Source organism: Galendromus occidentalis, unplaced genomic scaffold (assembly GCF_000255335.2).
Source record: "Galendromus occidentalis unplaced genomic scaffold, Mocc_1.1 scf7180000077485, whole genome shotgun sequence".
NCBI classification, from domain to species: domain Eukaryota; kingdom Metazoa; phylum Arthropoda; class Arachnida; order Mesostigmata; family Phytoseiidae; genus Galendromus; species Galendromus occidentalis.
The window spans coordinates 1,990,599-2,009,562 of NW_003805473.1; the positions used below are offsets into that span (position 1 = coordinate 1,990,599).

At 52.2% G+C, this 18,964-nt stretch overlaps 3 protein-coding genes across 3 annotated transcripts; 2 read left to right on the forward strand and 1 right to left on the reverse strand.

Annotated features, from left to right (window-relative positions):
* Positions 1-286: 286 nt before the first annotated feature.
* LOC100899512 (growth/differentiation factor 11) lies at positions 287-5,542 on the reverse strand. Its single transcript, XM_003745900.3, has 3 exons — positions 4,859-5,542; positions 1,691-1,900; positions 287-1,526 (listed from the first exon to the last, which is right to left on the reverse strand). Exons 1-3 carry the CDS (start codon positions 5,223-5,225, stop codon positions 961-963), a joined length of 1,143 nt encoding a protein of 380 aa, XP_003745948.2. The 5' UTR covers positions 5,226-5,542; the 3' UTR covers positions 287-960.
* A 4,809-nt stretch (positions 5,543-10,351) lies between these two features.
* LOC100899655 (glutamate-gated chloride channel-like) lies at positions 10,352-13,414 on the forward strand. The gene is made up of 5 exons (XM_003745901.1): positions 10,352-10,649; positions 10,854-11,095; positions 11,217-11,354; positions 11,691-11,823; positions 12,987-13,414. Exons 1-5 carry the CDS (start codon positions 10,352-10,354, stop codon positions 13,412-13,414), a joined length of 1,239 nt encoding a protein of 412 aa, XP_003745949.1.
* Positions 13,415-16,697: 3,283 nt separating this feature from the next.
* On the forward strand, positions 16,698-18,414 carry LOC100899797 (glutamate-gated chloride channel-like). Its single transcript, XM_003745902.1, has 5 exons — positions 16,698-16,980; positions 17,136-17,377; positions 17,467-17,598; positions 17,730-17,862; positions 17,993-18,414. The coding sequence occupies exons 1-5, from the start codon at positions 16,698-16,700 to the stop codon at positions 18,412-18,414; spliced, it is 1,212 nt and encodes a 403-aa protein (XP_003745950.1).
* Positions 18,415-18,964: the final 550 nt, after the last annotated feature.

Genomic DNA, 18,964 nt, shown 5'->3' on the forward strand with positions numbered 1-18,964 from the left:
CGCGGCTCGTATCCGAGTCTCTTCCTCTATTCTCCCACCTGAATTTCTTGCGACTTGTTTATTGCATTGTTTCCCGGAACTAATTCGCTCCTGAGAGTGCTATTGCAGGATAGGACCGTAATCCATGCCGATGTGGATCGGGGCTCTTCTTCCTCCCGCGCGATGATGACTCGTGGGAGCGGCTGCTCCCACGAGACGTGTGCGGTTCTACCGGGTGCGACAGAAAGTCACCGTCGCGACTTCAGAGCGCTGGCGGAATAAATCAAGACACAGAATCAGCTTCTATCAACGTACCGTGTATTTACAGAGTCAACAATCAATGCTCAACGCAGGCACGCTCGTACACACACTCATATCCAGGCACCCAACACTTGCATGCACAAGCAGCGCGAATGTATACACACGCGGTCCGTCCGTGCGTGCGCTCTCGCGTCCAGGCGACCGACCGCGCGTTCGTCGAGGAAGCTGCTTGTCGTCAACTAACGAGATTCGATTCGACGGCCGACGTCGTGCGTATCCGATGCTGATCTTCCAGATTCTCGCAGGGCCACAGATACTATCGAGAATCGTCACTCGATGCGGACTGTTTCTCGCTTCCGAAAGTTTTCCACTCGCTATCCTTGAAAGTTTTCCGAGCCGAACACGGTGATCATCGCTATTGCATTTCCAAAACCGTGTACGTGAACTTCTAGGATCTAGAACATCTCGTCCCTTTGTACAATCACAACTAGAGTTTAAATAAATTATTGCACCGTGAAGGATCCCGAAAGGTCGTTGAGTCGTTGTGCAAATGACGTTACGCTTCGTGGCTCTTGCGGTCAGGAAACAAGAATGGATGAGCTCGGACTCCTGACCCGCTTCTCTGAGCCTTTCAAGCGAAGCAAAAAGTCACTCGGCACCAAATAAATAAATAATATCATAGCTAATTCCCTAGTGGTGGTGATGAGCTGTCAGACGACCTCAAGCGCAATGACACTCGTCGACAATCATGTTCTCGAGGGTTGACTGATGAACGTTCTTGCCATCGACGGAGTAAGCGATATTCAACGATGACATCTTCACGCCGGTGCAACACATTGATAACTCGATCTTTTTGGCCTGACTCGGATAGTGTTTCATGTAGGCGCTCATGACGATTGTGTGTTGACGTTGCAGATTGACTTCGAGATTGCAAGTTCCGCGACAGAAGTTCGGCTTGTAGGATTTGGGCAAGATGATCCAGTCCCAGCCGATCTGATGGAAATCCACTTCGAATGGGTACCGGCAGCAACCCGGAGTCTCGTTTTTGAGATCACAGTCAACACTTCTTCGGGTTCTTCTCTTCATGCGTGAGTGATCCATTTTGAGCATCATGAAAGGTCGCGATAGCTCAGCGTCACGTAAACGTTGGACGTCCGATTGCTTGAGCGACGAGCACGTCGGACAGACCACTTGAAGAACTCTGATTTGCGGTTGACGCCTCTGCGTGCGGCTGCTTTCCATCGTCCATGCCCGAGAGAGATTCGTGGTATCGAAACGCACCCGATCTGGAAATGAATCTCCTTCAATGATATGCGAGTTTCGCTCCCAATGCTCTGACTGAGAGATTCTGCTCGGTCCATCCACATTGTCAAACCTTCTCCTACCACCACCCACTCCCTCCCCAAGAAAATTAGCTCAGGTGTACGGTTTCGATGCTTTTGAAACTCACCGCCGCTGAGCGACCCTTCGAGCCAGGGTTGGTTGAGGCCAGCTCGGACGTCCTTGCGGAACTCTCGCAATTGGAAAGAGTGATTCCGTCCAGCCGGGAATGAGAAGCCGATTTCCGCGTTGGCCACCACTCGACTCTGGATCTCTTTTGGAATTTGGAATTTCAAGCAAATGATGGCGTTCTCGCTCACGCCCGGGGCACATGAAAGATCTGCAAAGAGGAAGCAGGGTCAGTTATGATCGCGCGCTCCCTGGATCCAAACCCCACAACTTAGTGCTAGAGAACACTTCTCGGTACCGCCCAACGACCGAGCAAATATCATTCATTCTTCCAGCGTGACGGAGTCGTGGATCGTCTGATCAACGAGGACAGCCCGGTTTGTCGATCGAACTCATCGACGTACCCTCTCTAAGAAGTTGGATTTGACGGAGACATTTTGCAGGAAATGGTCCCCATACAGAGGAAAACTCGAGTCACGAGGAAGTCTTGGTCTGGCTGCTTTATCTCTGACTCGCGGTGAAATCCTTCGCGCTAGATTAATCGAGCTCAGAAATTCATCTAGTGGATCAGGCCGCCTACGGGAAATGATTTCGGTCTCGAGGTTGACCGGGGACGGTGGTCGGTTGCAAATCTCATTGTCAGAACGCTTCCACGAAGATCCTATTTTCTCAGCTCCGATGGAGTATCCGACGGATCTGGAGTGGGCGTCTCGGGTGCTCTCACAAAGGGAGCTAGCGATGCACAAATATCCGATGACCTTTCCCTCGCCATCTGTCCGTGTTGTTTTTTAGAGATCGGTCCCTCTCGACTTTGCCGGCAATCTTCAATGCTCGACGTCGGCAGTGTTTGTTGCATTGCTTGTTTGTCGCCATCTCTAAAGGTATTTGGAAAATGTCCATCTGCCGAGAGCGAAATTCTTATCAGTCAATCAAGTGGGTATCGTTGGAAAGCGTCCGATTGCGCTGATAGAAAGGAATACCATCTGGATTGTCGGCTCGCGTCACCGATCGCCACCAGCGAGTCTGTATGAGAGCGTTATGATTTGTCCTCGGCCTGGTCAAATATTTTATCAGCGCTGCTGTCTCAAAAGAAGAAGACGAAGCCCGCAAACGCCTTTCAAGAGCTCTCGCAAGCGGGTTGTCAGCTTGCCAACCAGCTTTCTTGCCGCTTCTCGTTTCTTACGTTTCGAGTTCGTTGGTCCCTTCTTCTGTCAAGCTCCTAGCCATCTTAAGTCCGCTCGTTTTTCGTCACTCCTCTCGTATCTTGGAAGAGCGACTCTCTGCAGTATCCGTTCGATGGCGCTTTGGAATCCGTGTCTCGATCGTTCAAGGGTTCGAGCTATCAGTTCGATCTTCCTAATCTGAGTGAGTGAGTGCGTGAGATCCGTGCCACGGCTCACGACCTCGATCGGCTCGAGCCTTCCAGCCGTGGGGCGGTCTGCCTTATTCGAGGCAGAGGATTCGCTGAGGACCGAATTCGTGCAGTCGTCCTTAATTATCTTTCATCTTTGATATCTCACTGCCATTAGAGATGAAGTGATAGGCTCCCCATCGTGCCACAACTGCCTCCAGAGAGATCGTAGCGGTCCGCCGAATCTGGGAACGTTGCCAGCCAATCGTGCGGCCAAGCGGCCGTCGAAGTGGCGTTGGTCGAGCAGCGGGGCGCAACTCTTCACCCGTCGAACGTATCCGCTACCAGGGAACGAAAACAAAATTGAGACGGGAAGTGCTCGTCGTGATAAGAGGAACACGGCGCGCGTAACCCCGGAAAACGCCCACGGGTTTCCCAGGAACTCGTGGTGCTCATCGCACACAGTCGATTTGATTTTCGGCTAATCCAGACGGGGACGAACAAATTCACGAACGTTCCCCTCGCGCCGGGTAGCGAGGGTTGGGCGGGAGTGAAGGCTCCCGAGGGGAATCGTCGTCGAGTCGTTCCGAGTCCACTACAAAAGCTCTCATTTTGACGAAACCACCTGTATGGCGGAGATTGCGAGCGAAGGAAGGCGACCCTCTTGATTACAGGACGGTGCCGGCCGTCTGCCCTCTGGTGGAGATCTCTCCGTGACCAGTAGCAATGGGAGCAAAAGCGGTAGCAAAGGAGAAAAATCGCCGGTTCCACGCGGTCTGCTGCGACCTATCGTGGGTTTCGAAAGTTCGGCGTGCGGCAAACGATGCTCGCTCTCGAAGGAAGCATCTCATCTGTCTTCCGAATCTTATCTCATCGGTTCGGCATTCCGCGGAGTCAGGTTACATTAGCTTGTTTGTCAGACGAAATCTGGCCATCTATAGCCTTCTAGTTGCTTATCGGCTCTTTTTCGAGAGGGAAATGAGTTGGATTCTAGAATGAGAGGAGAACAACTGAGAGTCTCCAGCCGACCATACGTAAGCGCCTTCTCCCCACCGGTGACCGTAGCAGAGTTCTCCAGGAAGCTGACCTCTCGACGCTATGGGAGATAGGTCACGCAAACCGGAAATTCCCATACGAAAAATACGAGAAATCGATTTGTCCAGTTGGCTTGTCTTCCGCCATGATTCACAATTCGTAGCAGACGGCCAGAGCCTTCTCCGGAGCTCCGGTAGAATTATTCTATCTGTGAGACAAGAGCTCAACATCGCGACAGAGTTTCAAAGCCTCGAGCAGCTGGTCGAAATCAAAGGGGAGACTCAACGGGCTCGGATTTCAAGATTTCGAAATATCTCCTCCGGACGAGTCACGCTCGCCGGAAAATCCATCATCACCGCGAGTGAACTCCAGGAACGTATCGAATTCGCGATGCTTCTGTTTTGAAGGTCAAGACTCCGCTAGTACATTGGGTAACATCCGAGTCGACGTCTACGTTCGGCAGATAAAAGACACATACGCTACCGGCTACGAATTCCGCCGCCTTTTTCTTTTTTTTTTCGTGGAGTTTCTTCAGTCAGAGACCGTCGAAAACATGTTGACTCTAGGGTCGGCGGATATCTTGTCGAGGTATACCTCAGTCAGATCAAACGTAGGAAACTTTGCATCGGCGCGTCCCACAGCCACTGGCATGACCTCTGCATGGAACGGAATTCCACGGAGATTCGCCCCGAAACTGACAAGCATTCGCTCCTGACGGTGACACGAAAATTTTCAGACCATAAAGCGAGACGGCTCTCCGAGAAAGGCCTAGAGGTCTCTTACCTTCGTCAGCGAATAAGGCACTCGATTTGCTTTCCTCCTCGAATTTCACCTCCTCATCACCCGGCGTCTTGTAGTTCTCTTCGGCTGCGAAACCCATCTCGTCGCTGAGCAAATCGAGAATTCTCTTTCTCCGTTCCGCCGGCATGGTGAAATTCGGCGCGTGCCTTAGGCCGAGATGTTTTAGGATCTTGTTCTTTATGGCCTGAACCTGGGCCTCCCGAACCAGTGCCGAATTCGGGTCCATCGAGGCCAACCTATTTTTGCTGCAACCATAGTTACAGCTTCCGATTGCGGACTGCACGGCTTGCGTCGAGTCGGGCATAGCAGCGCTGCAAACAGCCGCCAAGAGGAGAAGCCACCCGCACATTGTCGATGGAGCTTGAGACCCCGCTCTCACTCAATAGGGAACACTTTGTTTGGCGAGCTTGTCGCCTGTCGGCCTTGGGGTTCTTGATTCAGTCTCTGTTCTCCTGATTTCGTTTCGATGCTCGTCGTTCGCTCCGACTTCAGACTCCGCACAACGTGGGACCTTAAACGATAATCCTGGCAACACGGACGGTACAGTGGTTGCTGCGAGCTGTTTGCAACGAGTTGGTCACCAACGATCCGATGGAAAAACAACTTCCGGACGCTGCAGTCGGGTCTGATCGGAATCACTCACTGACGTGAATTGTTGTTATTTTGCACGTCAACTGTGACCCGGCTTTTGCCGATCGTCACTTTTGACGAATGAAGACGCGGAGAGGAGAACTCACACTTGCCACCACTCCCTATCAACGCATGTTCAAGAGATAGAAATGAAATAGCATCCTTGCCGGCTGTCTCCGAGAATCGAGCAAATAAACTCTTTCTATCCGAGCGTTTATCCCCGAGACTTCATATTCTCCTCTTCTCCCGAAACCTTTCCTCCGGATCAGACGTTCAGGCTCGACGGACTTCTTGAGGCTCTAAACAAAGCTCGAACGGACAACCTTTGTCTCAGGAGGGTCGAAGGATACCAGCCCAGGAGCCCACCCTTGAGCCCCTGGCTCGCGGTTCTCCCCGGATCTCAGCTGCCGGATTCTACCTCATCATGCAGAGATTATTTACTTGATGGATATCTCGCCCGATAGCGCGTTGTCCAGCGTATCGACGGATTGATCTACTTCAGCTGTTATCACACTGGGAGCGTTGCGGCTTCTGGCGGCAAAGCTGTTTGGAGTCCTTGTGAGCTGTTCGTGGATGTCCTCAAGGAAGAACATGGGTAAGCCTCGAAGGGGATTCCAGCGGGAGACGACTTGTCTGGGAGGAAGAGATCAGCGCGTCCCAGGTCGGAATTTATCTGTTCCTCGATGTTTCGTGCATCGGAAATGACAAACACGACACAACAATCCAGCGTTTCGAATGAGGCAAATATGACATCAGCAGCAGAATCACTTGAGATTACCGAGGAATTCTCGATGACACGAGTAAGAAAAAAATGGGAAGGTCACGCTGCATGAAGGGTCACTGCGAGGAAGCAGCTCCTGCGACTCGACAATGCAGCGACTTTCTGCTGAAACGCATATCGATATTTTGCGCAGCGAACGGTAGTCTCCCAACGTTGTTCCATCGCTGCACTGGCGAACCTTGAAGAATCCTGGAATGCGGGAACGAGCGTAGGAATCAGCACTCGGGAATATTCCATGAAGTGTTCAGGAAAACCCGGGGAGAACCCTCCTCAGTCCGTCGACTGCTTGGAGCAGCGGGGCAAGCTCATCAGCTGTATCTCGTGTCTTCAACAAACACGGGGATAGTTTATCGAGCTTCCGCGGGATTTGATGAGCAAAGACTCCTGCCGATCCGGTGCTCGATTGCCCTCATCCGAGGGAAGAGGTTGCGGAAAATCCTCAAGAACGGAATGAGCGTGAGATCGTGTCCTCCTTGATAAAGCTTCGATTATTATTTATCTTGGTAGTCGAATTTCCCTCGCTTTCATCAGCGCTCCTTAGTCGCGGCGCGAGGAGCCGTGACGACGTCTTTGATCGACTGGTGCTGCTTCCGTTGCCAAATGTTCCCCCCGAACGAAATTTTCAATGTTGATGATGCATCATCCCCGGATCTTCACCGCACTGTTCTCGTGAGCATCATCTTCCCTCAATAGCTTGCCTTCAAGAATCCATATCTCCCTCATGACCAGCGCTCCTCGTCAGTCATTAGTCATTATCTTTTTTTCCCTGTTAGGAGTTCCCAGGAGGAAACTTCACAGCTCGCGGCCTGGGACCGTCGCCACAGTTCTCGTTCTCCTTCGAGGGCCGTCAATGAGGATGTATCGTACGTATACTGGCATTAGGCACGGAGTGACGGGGGCTAGAGTAGTACGGAATCCTCGTGGCCTTCCAATCGAACTTAGGAATTGCCCAACTCTGAAGCCCTCGAGTTTCTCAAGTCCTGTTCGGTATTCCTCGCATCCAGACCCGGTGGTTTCGGTGGAAAGTTTCAAGGATCGAGGAACTCAGAGGAATTCTTCATTGGGATCACCCTCTAATTGAAGTGTTGACAGACCGGGCGGGAGTACTTTGAGCGGGAGGAGGAAAGAATAGAAGGTGTCAAATGTTAATTAGACCGGTCTTCGAAGACTTCGCTGAGGCGACTGTGAATTCAGGGAGCTTCGATCCTATTTTTGTTCCGGCTTCCTGAGCTCTTCTTCCCGCTCCACCTGGTACGGTCCCAGTTGTGTCAACAGATTCTCAACGTGTGGGTCTTTTTTCCCTTTGCAAATTGCCTCCCTCGACGTCAATCTTCCACGGGGAGGGAGCCGGCCCCCGTCATCTGTTCCATTGAACATCTAGAGTCTATTCCGTTCGCGATAAGAATCGTTCCATACCGGTGTCGCGATGGGATTCCCTCGATCTCTGCAGCATGGCAACCGTCGACGGAAAATGAAGTCTCTTGGCACAATCGTTGAAATCTTTGTAATGAAGTTTGAACTAACAATCACTGGATATTACGGGAGCAACCAAAGGCATCTGATCGCTACGATAAGATTACGGCTTCTCTAGAATCTTTCTCGGAGCTCATTTTTTCTATTCAATGTTAGAGCGCCTATCGGCTCCCTCATCAATACGCGCGTGTGTGGTTGGTGAGGTCCACGCTTGGCGATTTCCAGGCGGGGAAACGCCGATTCCAGCGGTCGGGGATTCGGAACGCTCGATTGCGTCGAATGATAACATGCCGGAAACTTCGGTCATTTAGAAGAGAAACGTAAGGCGTAATCTGAGCTCAGGGATGGCTATCGAGTGACACGGGATGACTCGTGTAGAAACTATTCCCTCTGAATTCATGGCGAGATCGAGAACACAAAACGCTGATAAGTCCGTGACATTCACCGCAAGGTAACGTGGCTCTCCCACTGGCCGCTTCAAGTTCCGCTTGCTGTTGTAGCATCGCTTTATTAGACGTTTCATCGCGATATGTCCGTATCGTTGGTGGTCAAGGACTGCACACGGGGACAGTCGGTAAGGGGGACTAGAGCTTCGGGACCGGTGCTGGCAAGTGTCCCCAGTATCCTTTTCCTGTACTCACTCGTCTCAACACGGTCTCGGAGAATGTGTTCCGACATCCAGCACATGGATGAAGCCTGCGAATTATTCAGATAAGCGAGCCTCGGAATTCTCGACGTGGGTTTAGGGTCAAATAGTTTTCACCAGAAGGCAATCAAGGGAGGACATTCAAACGGCACGGACTCCGACCGTGTCTCTCCCCGTCTCCGTCGGCAACGACGAGTGGGAGCGAGCCTGAATTGAAACTGTCTTTTCGGAACGCGGAGGAGAACAGCAGAGCGAATTCGTTCTTTGAGTCTGCCTAATCGAGCTGATTCCGAGTAGATCTCCGAGGATCCCGCCGTTCTGATTCCTGTCCGTCTCCCCGGCAGATCCATCGGAGAGGGAGCGGGAGGCAGTCCCGCTCCCTCCCCGAGATAGGGTCAGAAATCTGACTCCAGCTCCAACCGGTGTAAAATGAATTAGGACAACTCCGTCGAGTGCTTCCTGGAACCGTCGTGGGGACGAGAGGATGAAATGATCGTCGATAACCGTAATGAATAATGAAGACAATCGGAGAATGCTTCGGATTGCGGAATCGTCATCGGGGCGCTCTCATTTTCCGCCGATTCTCGGCGCGCAGATAAAAAAAAACGCAGCCCGTAGTCCCCTTCGGGGAAGCCCGGAATGTGTCAGGACGACCGCAAATCGGCACCCGACCGAGATTCCCCTGCGATCCTGACAGCGTTAATATATGAACTTCCCAAAAGCCAGAGAGCAGCACTCTCGGCGAATGAATTGTATTGGCAGAGGGAACGGTCGGCAAAGGCCGGTTGTAGCCGAAACGGACGGGAGCGGAGGCTGTTGATTCGTCTTGTTGTTTTGCACATCTGCTGGGCACGTAGGCAACCCTAGAATCCACGTCGACAACTTTTTCCCGAATCCATCACCTACGTGATGAGTACGTAGGTAGTCCATTGCCGCGGAGGACTTCCAGTGCGTTCGGAACCGCGCCGGAGAGTCGACGAGGGGAGAAAAACGGAGGATTCATTGGCGCCGAACTGCGAACGGGGCGTGAACGATGCGTCGGATGAACATTCCTCGGGTCGGATTGATCCCGATAGCCATCGTAGTTTGCTATCACTAACTATTCAAAGCTTTCCGGCCAGTAGAACGAGGCACCGAATTCTCGTTAGGGCCTCTTTAATTAGGGCCGGAGTGGAGCTCAAGTTTTGCATCTATTAAGGACAACAATAGAGTAGGCCTAATTCATTTTGCGCCGTCATCCATCCTCGCACCCTTACTCGCAGCGTCGACGGCTCGCTCGCTCGCTCATTCACTTCGTCCATATAGCACTGCCGTTAAGCTATCTCGCATACGTACGTCTACGCACGTATTCAATTCAACGCTGCAGCATGAACGAGCGCATTCCGACGTTTCCGACCTGCACAGCGTCCTATCGTTGCTTAGAATCTCGATTATTCTCTTGATAAAATATTTCCCTAATGAGGATAGATCGCGCACTAGATAAATTCACCGTACATATGTACCTAGATCGAGAGCTCCTCTCCAGTGGAAAGACGATTCGAGTGAGAAACCCGACACCGCCTACCGGGCAGGCCTATAACGGTGCAAGCAGAAGCCCGAGCGTATGGTGAATTGTTTCACGGAGAATGATTCATATCCGATTCCGGGTCGTCCTCATGATGGGCTCGGTTCTGCTAAGTTGAATGGCTTCGCCGATCAGTTCGCTACAGATTGTTTTAATGGGTCGCCGAGCCGCTGGACCATTTGGAGCAGCGACCTGGCGTCCGAAAGCCAATCGGGCGCCGGGCTGACTCTACTGGATGTCTCGGAAAGCGTGCCCGCTCGAGAGAGTGCGGATGATGGAACACGGAAGCAATTGAATACACCCCACCAGGACGAACGCCATTGTCCTTTGAACTCCCGCAACGAAAGTCCTTTATGGCAACGGCGGTGCTCATTCAGTTTCATGCCTTCGCTTACGTTGACTCTGTTGTGTTTCCTTCTCAGAGCACACTCGGTCGCGCTTTTGTGTGTTCAGGGTGCTGGAGAGCCGGACGACATCGGCGTCTTGGATTGCCTTCTCGAGGGGTACGATGTTCTCCTGCGGCCGCAGAATCTCACAGTGGTCGATATTTCACTCCTGGCGGACTCGTCCACGACCCCGGATGAGACGAGTTTAGACTACAGATTCACTCTGACCGTTGGCCATCGATACATCGATGAGCGGCTGCAGTTTGAGCCCAACAACGCCACGTCTCCCGCGCGTGAGTCTTACCATGGTATTCGCATGTTGCGTGGAAATTAATTCATTCACTCCGAACACGAGCATTCGAGTCCGTCGAATAGGGGGCGGGCTCAAGTCAGAACCGAAAAACCCGATCCCCGTTTCCCCTCGAATCTTCCCGAGTTCGCCTGATGTCTGAATATTTGTAGTTAAATAATTGACTTTCGATTCCGTGCTGCTCCAGCTCTCAATGCTTGGTACCACATGAGACGCATCTGGCGGCCGGCGCTCACCGTGCTCGAGAGTCGGAACGACCTCAGTTTCGACCCAGAGCACGCCGCTATGAGAATCTGGCCCTCTGGCTTGATCGAACTCACCAGATCACTGGTCGTCGATATGAGATGCCGAACCATATACGAGTTATTCCCCTTCGACAAGCCCGTTTGTATAATGACGTTCGTCGTGACCGGTTCCACCGGAAATGAGGTAGGACTTCCCGGATCGGGCGGATATACCCGAAACCGCATCTAGTATCCAGTGAGCGGCGCTAGGGATCTCACTCAGTGGATTCTCCTCGATGAGCAATTCTCTCTTCCACGCCTTCCAGGTCCAATTACGCTGGTTAAATCAATACGATGACCTAACTTCGAGTGAAACTGTTTATTCAAATACGTACCTTGAAGCAACGGGCCGCTCGGATTGCCCACAGGAAGAGATGGATCAGTGCAACTACACCTGTCTGAAGGTAGTACTACACTCGGTTGCGAAATTACACGTGCCCCTGACATGGATGAAAGATGCGCCCATAGAAGGGGCGCGCACGATTTTACGACTGAGGGTATAGTCTGAATCGTAACCGCAGCCAAGGCGATCCGATCCGGTATGGAGGCTAGACGATGTGAGGTTTCGATTAATCAGGGAGGGAGCGAAGGAATCTGAAGAATGACTCCAGGACCTTCCGCTCAAGATTCGCTTCGTCCGAGTGGGAGTATCACGGGTCGGCGAGGGCTTGGGTACGCTATCAAGAAGTGCTGATCCCTGATCGAGCGGGTTTCCTCATTTCGCGGATCATTCTCCGCAGGCACTCTTGCTGTTCGCGCGGGAGCGCACCGTTTACTGGGTGACCGTCTTCATCCCGGGCTTCATTTTGGTCACTTCTTCATTCATGACCTTCTGGCTCTCGCTGAAAGCACCTCAACCAAGGGTTATGATCGGTGAGTTTGGAACGGAGACCTTCCATAACGGTCATGTGACTTTTTCTCTCGTTCTCTCCGAACGCGTCGTCTCTCCAGCGTCGTTCCCCTCTCCGCTTCGACACTCATGTCTCCTATGAAGTAATAGTTTTCGAACAATGGCTGTCCACTGATAGGAGATTCCATACATTGCTTGCGGCATTGCTCTCGGCCACCTCGTCCCGCTTTTTGCGCTAATATACAATAGCTTGTCCGGGTCGCCTACTCCATGCGAGTCTCTTCCTTCCCGACAGTCGAAGAGGCATCGATCGCTGGAAGAGTGGACCAGGCCGAAGAATGGTAGAGGGCCCTGCGATTCACCATGCCCTCGACCGCGTGCGATGAGCGCTCGAGCTCAGAGTTCAGCTCAGAGCGCTCATTTAGCGCGCTCCAGCTGCACCTGTTTTTTCTTCTTTCTCAAGTGCCTCAAAGGGTCTCCTTGAACTTTGTCGATGTGCCCTTCGAGTAGTCTGACGATAAACCATCGTCTTCTCTGAATTCTTCGCCCCCCCTTCCTTCGTTACGGGAAGAGAACATCTCAGAGTTCAAAGCCGGAAAACCCCTCGAGCTGCATTCATTCTTCCTCGATCGGAAGGGCTAAGGGAGGCATTTCCTCAGGAAGAATCCTCCACGTTTCTCATCGCTCAGCCGGGTTTTGCTAAGCGCGACGTTTGTGAAGTACAGAAGGGTTCGCATTTTCGTAACCTAATTACGCTCAGCGGAGCGACGACAGCGGCATGAGCCGGGAGGGGATCCCTTTCGCGACTCCCCATTCATCGCTCCACTCATGCATAAAAGAACGACGAAATATATAAACTGAGGCGAGGAAATAGGAAATTAAGGTCGGGAACTCTTTGCTACTGCCGCTCTCGGCATTTTCCGACTCCTGCAACAACCGATACAGCTGCCTCGCTATGAAGAAATCTTATGAGGGGCGACCTGACTGGGATGAAGAGGGAAGCCGACCACGGTGCACATCATCAGTGTTCCTTACGACTCGCCAGCTATTCCGTTCGCTTAGAAAGGGGGCACCTGAAAGAAGGAACCTGAAGCAAGGACCGAGAGAAGTACCGCCGCCGCTTGAGTCACTCACCGGCCCATCATGGCACCGAGAAGACAGTCTACGGAAGTCCTACTTTTTTCAGGAACGACAACTCGACTAAACTTCCTGGCCACGGCCAGGTCCTTCCGGAACAAGGTCCCTGCTTTTTACAACTTGGTCGCCATGAATATTTGGGACTCGGTTGGTATCATCTTCATTTACATGAGTCTCTGTGAGTTCATCTTAGCAGTATACATCGATCGGCATCCGCGTGCAAACGAAGAGGAGGACGCGCGGTACCTCGAAGCGATTCGCAAGCCCGGCTACGTGTTGACCGCGAAGGAACGATTCCTCCTCTACTTCAAAAGATCCAACAAGCAGATCGCCGCGGACATCGAGTGGTTCTCGAGAATCGTCATACCAGGTCTATATTTTCTCTTCATCATCGGATATTTCGTCGCCTTCCAAGGACATTACCACCATGAGGTTGGCTTCACCTATGGCGCCTTCGAGAAAACTATCGACTTGTGATTGCTCAGGCTATGTCCTCGACGTCTCTTCTCCCATGATACGTAGCTGGGATCATTAAGCCGGAGTAGAACCCACCAAGTAACAGGAGTAAAACAAAATATTCTGCGGGGGGACCGCTGTGAGCCTCGGATCAAGCATGAGATTTTTCATATACTCCTGAGCTCCTCCGCCTTGACAGAATTTGGCCTCGACAGGATGCTTCAGGATCCCATTAGATCCGTCGGATACAGAGCTCGGTGTTCTCTCTCAATCGGGGCTACGTTCGGCGTGGTCGCGGTTTTCGGGAAGGGACCGAACCCTGCTCCGCTCCGTTATGAATATCGCTCGGGAGCCGAGTCTCGGTGCGCTTTCCGTCCGACGGAGTCAGCATGCAGTGAGAGCGGAAGGGAGCTCCGATGCCTACTCGGAGGAATTGAGGCGAGACAATCGGTAGAGCAACATCCCTAATTTTTTAAAGCCAAGTAATCGTCCCCGTTGCGCTGTACTGACCGGCCCCAATTTCCGGAGTTGCAATGCCCCTGGGTTTGATCGTTATTGCTCGCGCAGTGCTCCTGCTCTTGTTCCTCCTGTAGTAGCAGCCGCGAACTCGGAAAAGCAAATTCGCTCTAACGACAGCGATTGAACGGACGATTGACTGAATAGAACAATTTCGGAAGGCAAATCAGGCTTCCCGACTCGCCTCTCTTGTTCAGTCGTCCGAGTAGTCGTCAGACTCGCCTCGCTCCCCGCCTGCTCTGGGTGTTCTTATTCCTCGGCACTCCTCCGAATCCATTCGATCCGGTCATTGTTTGCAGTAAATAGGGACTCGGAAAACAGTCTTCTCGCAGTCTACGCGCGAGGACAAGGAACACTGTCGAGCTCCTCTCCTCGTCCCATGATAAATACGATCGTTGGAGCATCAGATGAGACTTTCGTGTTCGTCGGCAGCTCCGCGAGGACGCGCTGCAACATCCCGAATGAGCGATGCTATGCACGGATACTCGAACTCCTTCGATCCTGCCTTTAGGGCTGCCTCTGCTCTCTGCCTGCAGGACTGGATCCCCCTCGATTTTCGAGGTAGCGTTAGACCGTATCCTCGAGCCCGCAGCAGAAGGGTCCGCGTTTGATGTGCCCGCCTATTCCTCCCGGCTCAAGCAGATATGAGAAAAAAAAGTCTGGCGAGTGGGTCAGAACCCTCCTCGTTGTACGAACCGTCCAGTGGGAGAGAGAATCTTAAGGTGCGTTCGGCGTGCGAATGTCGTCCCATAGATACGACCGACTTCAGAAGCTTCATACCGACGCGGAGGTGCGTATTCGGATTTACGGGAGGGATCAGGCATCGGCGTGAGATGACGCGGGCGCGGACAGAGATGAACGACGGGCCAGAATCGGGACCTCTTCGGCTAGACCTCTTCAGAAAATTCGTGATATCGGAATATAGGCAGCGACGCACAAAGAATGATCTGGAACCAATGGAAAATAAATATCAAGGCCGGCTCTCGGCGCGGGAATGAATTACTAGAAAAGAAATGTGAAGTGCTTTAGCTCGAGGCGGAGGGGAAGAAATAAGTGCTCAGCAGCGGTAGGAAACGCCTCGGAACATTTCTTTTTTCTGTGCCCCCTACATATGAGCGGGCGTTTGTAGGCGAGCGTATCCTTTGTGATACGTCCCCTGAGAGACTTTCGCAAATGCAAAGACAAGCCATTCTCAGCCGAGCGCAGGGAACACCGGCCACCAACCGCAGCAGCGGAGGGCGTTCGCAGGAGCCATTCTAAGCTTCCGCCTGTAAATCCGACATTCGGTTGAGATTCGAGAAACGGCGGCGGAACCGAGCGTCGCAACCCCGTGTGCGCCTACAAGATCTCCCTAAGGAACTCGCAACGAAACCTCTGTTCGTCCGCTGGTTCGTTCGGCTCGATGGCTGTTCCGTTCTCCCTGCTCGGGACCTCGAGGGTTTCTGAGTTTTGGCGGCGGCGGCTCAGACCTCACAAAGTTTAGATGACAGATTCCGATGAAAAGTTTCCCGCTATGAGGATGAATACGCCAACCAACGAGATTCGAACCGCCCAGCAACTGTCTACGTCTTCCAGGAATAACGCCACCGACAGCGACGAGAGAGGACACCGAGAAGAGAGGGCGGATCGGCGCCGGCGGGGCCACCAGGGCTCGTCTCGCTTTCGTGCGTGAATCAGGCCCAAGACACCCATCACGCGCTCGCGCGTCCTCTCTCCTTGTGACCTCAGCTCGAGAACCGACCTCAAGAGACCTTGCGGCTGCGAGATCTCCTCTGAGATGTTCATACGTAGCTTCCTCAATCTTCCACGCAGAGCAGAACTCGAAAAGAGTCATAATTCCAGGATATTAATCAGCAGCAGTGGAAACGCCCGCTCGGCGGGATTCACCGCCGCGGGACTCCTACCTGTGTCGGGGAGCATGACCAGCGTTCAGCTTCGAGCTCTTGAACTCAGCTGACGGAGTGTTCGCAACCCTTACCCGTGCTCCGGATCTCTAACGGGATCTCTAACCAGCGACTGGAAACACTGGGAAAACTCGTGTGCCACGAGTGTCGTTCCCCCACTCATTAGCGTATGCTGCCCATGATGAAATCTTCAGAGTATTCGCTCCGGGGATCCGTTGAATTTATTTCTAGGCCGCGTAGCCAGGTGGTCCTGGTCGTATTCCGACTCTGGCACGCAGTCCGGCGTGTTGACATGCTGAGAAGAGTGCTCGAGTGGAAATTATGAGGCCGCGCAACATTCTCGTTTCGCAGCCGCCTCGCGCGACTAAACCACGCAGCCGAGCATCGAGCGGAGGCATGGGGCATCATACGACCGATCTTCCCTTTCGGAACAAAACGGTCTCCTTTCGCAGTCCAAGAGCCGGAGCCGCGCTTAGAATGGAGGCAATCCTCCCGTGAGGCCGTTGCTCCGCGCGGAATCGCCTCTCGCTCATTCCTCGATTTTTTATTCGTTGTGTAAAAACCACACGGGCAGTCTGCTTTTGACTTTTGAAATTCCTCGAAGTTGTCTCGGGCAGCCAGCTCTGAGACAACTCGTGGGGTGAGCGGCAGCTGAAGGATCCTGACCACTGGACCTGAGAGGTAAGAAAATCACCCAGCATTTAGCGCTCTCAGATGATTGCTGTTATCACGCCGAGGTCACATCCCGTGGCAGTTTCTCTCGCAGCGGGGAGCAACGCGTTGTGCATTGATGAACGTGTTGTTCCGGAAGTCTGAAACAATCCTTTGTAGCAAGCTCAGTATCCGACGACTTTCGAATAGCTCGCCCTATCGAATTACTTCCCATGCGGAATAGGTTTTTGAACGTTTTCTTAGTGATATTTCCCTCGTGTCTGGGTGATTGTGTTCAGGATTCGATTGATGTGCTCGTATTGGACTGCATTCTCGAGGGTTACGACGTCTCGAAAGGGCCCGAGACCGACTCGCTTGTGAACGTTTCGATGTTTGTGGAATCGATCGCGTCTTCCGAAGAAACGAGCCTCGACTATAGCTTTCGTATTCAGCTGATACATCACTACATCGATGAGAGACTCCAATACGATCCTGGGAATAACAGCGTACTACAAGGTGGGATCAGGCGGTCTCGCTCCGTGAGGCTGGATGCCCTCCCAGTTCTCTTCCCGTATCCGAACTCTCCAGACCGCTGTCCTGCGTCACTATCCTCGATCGAATCCGTTTTGAGAATTCGGATAGTTATTTACAGTGCCCGACCTCTCCGACAGGTCTGAATGCGTGGTATCATCTCCATCGGATATGGAGACCCTTCGTTCTGGTCATCGAGAACAGAAACATTCTAGACTTCAATCCTGCTGACGATACGATGCGGGTTTGGCCAACGGGGCTTGTAGAGTACACACGATCGCTGGACCTCGATCTCTCCTGTCGCACACTCCTCGATGTGTTCCCCTTCGATTTCCCCGTGTGCATGATGACCATGACGGTATCCGGCTTCAGCGAAAACGACGTAAAGAGAATCTCTGAGCTCCTCGAAATACTCTAAGAACTAAACACGAATGCGTTTTCCTTTGCCATACCCGATGGTCTTGCATCCAGGTGAAACTCAATTGGACGGACAAGGACCTTCCGATGATGAGCACATTCTTTTACAATGCCTATCCCGTGAGGTACACTTTATCGGCGTGTCGCCCCGAGGAAGTCGACGTTTACAACGCCACATGCCTGAAGGTAGAGCTGCGATTTCTCTCCCACCCGGAACACGGCGATGATCGGTGAATTCACAGCAGCCGCTCCCCGCTTCGGCGGCGAGCTGCTTCTGGCTCTCTTGCATGAATCTCTGATGAGAAAATCTTTTCCAGAGCATGATATTGTTTACACGCGATCGTGGATCCTATTGGGTTACGGTCTTTATTCCGGGCTTCATACTGGTCACTTCATCCTTCATGGCTTTCTGGGTCTCAATAAGATGCGTCCCTCCAAGAGCAATGATAGGTGCGTATCGACAAAACTACGTCGGCCTCGATGATGGGATCGGAGAAGTCGTCCGAGCCACGCTCACAGGCTCGGATGAGAATCATTACCACATTCACAAATGACACTTATCTCGTGATTATTTTCGCAGGGATGACTAATCGTCTGACCTTCCTTTCCGCGGCGAGCTCGTTCAGGAATCAGCTACCCATGGTTTCGAACTTGGAGGCATTGAACATTTGGGACTCTGTATCAATCTTATTCATCTACGTCAGCCTACTGGAATTAATTATCGTCGACCATTTGCAACGCCACCCGAGAGACGGCCAGGAGACCGACTCGGAATTCCGCCGGAGAGAGTTGCAGCGCGCCGATCTCACTCATTGGGATCGCTTCTGTTTATACTTCCGAAAACCAAACGCGGAGATCGGTGCCGATATTGATGCTTGGTGCCGTGGAGTATTCCCGGTTCTCTATTTTTTCTTCATCATAGGCTATTTCATAACTTTCCATGGTCACTACGGATACAATACTGACTACACCTACGATACATTCGAGGCGCTCATCAGCTAATTCCCGACGCTGATCGATAGCGTGGCCTCCGCAAACCAGAAGGGAGCGGCGTTTCTACCATGATGTTCACCGCAGATCTGACAGCGGAAGGAATGAAAATACATATTATCCCCGAGTACAAGAGTCCTATTACGGGAATAATCTCGCGGGCACTCTCAAAATGGGGCCTTCAAGGATTGCATCCGATTGGACTCCCGATGAATGCTCAGAAAGGGTTGAAGTTCGTAAACACTGACTAATTGACTCAAGTCCCCTCCGATGGGAAATCGATCTAGCTGATGGAAGATGTCGGAGAGATCCATAGCCTCGTCTCATAAAATCGGTGATTGAATGGATCGAACAAGGCATAACACTAAATATGGATATTTAATGGGCTCGAAAATACATAGGTACACTTCCCTTATATGTAGCGAGTTTTCGAAAAGTGATACCTACATATGTAGCAGTCGCGCCACCCTCTCGGCTGAGAATACGACTGTCCTGCTTCCAAGTCGGGCCAGCAACGTATTGAAGTCGCTCCGGAGAGTTGGAGGTTTTTGAGAATATCATG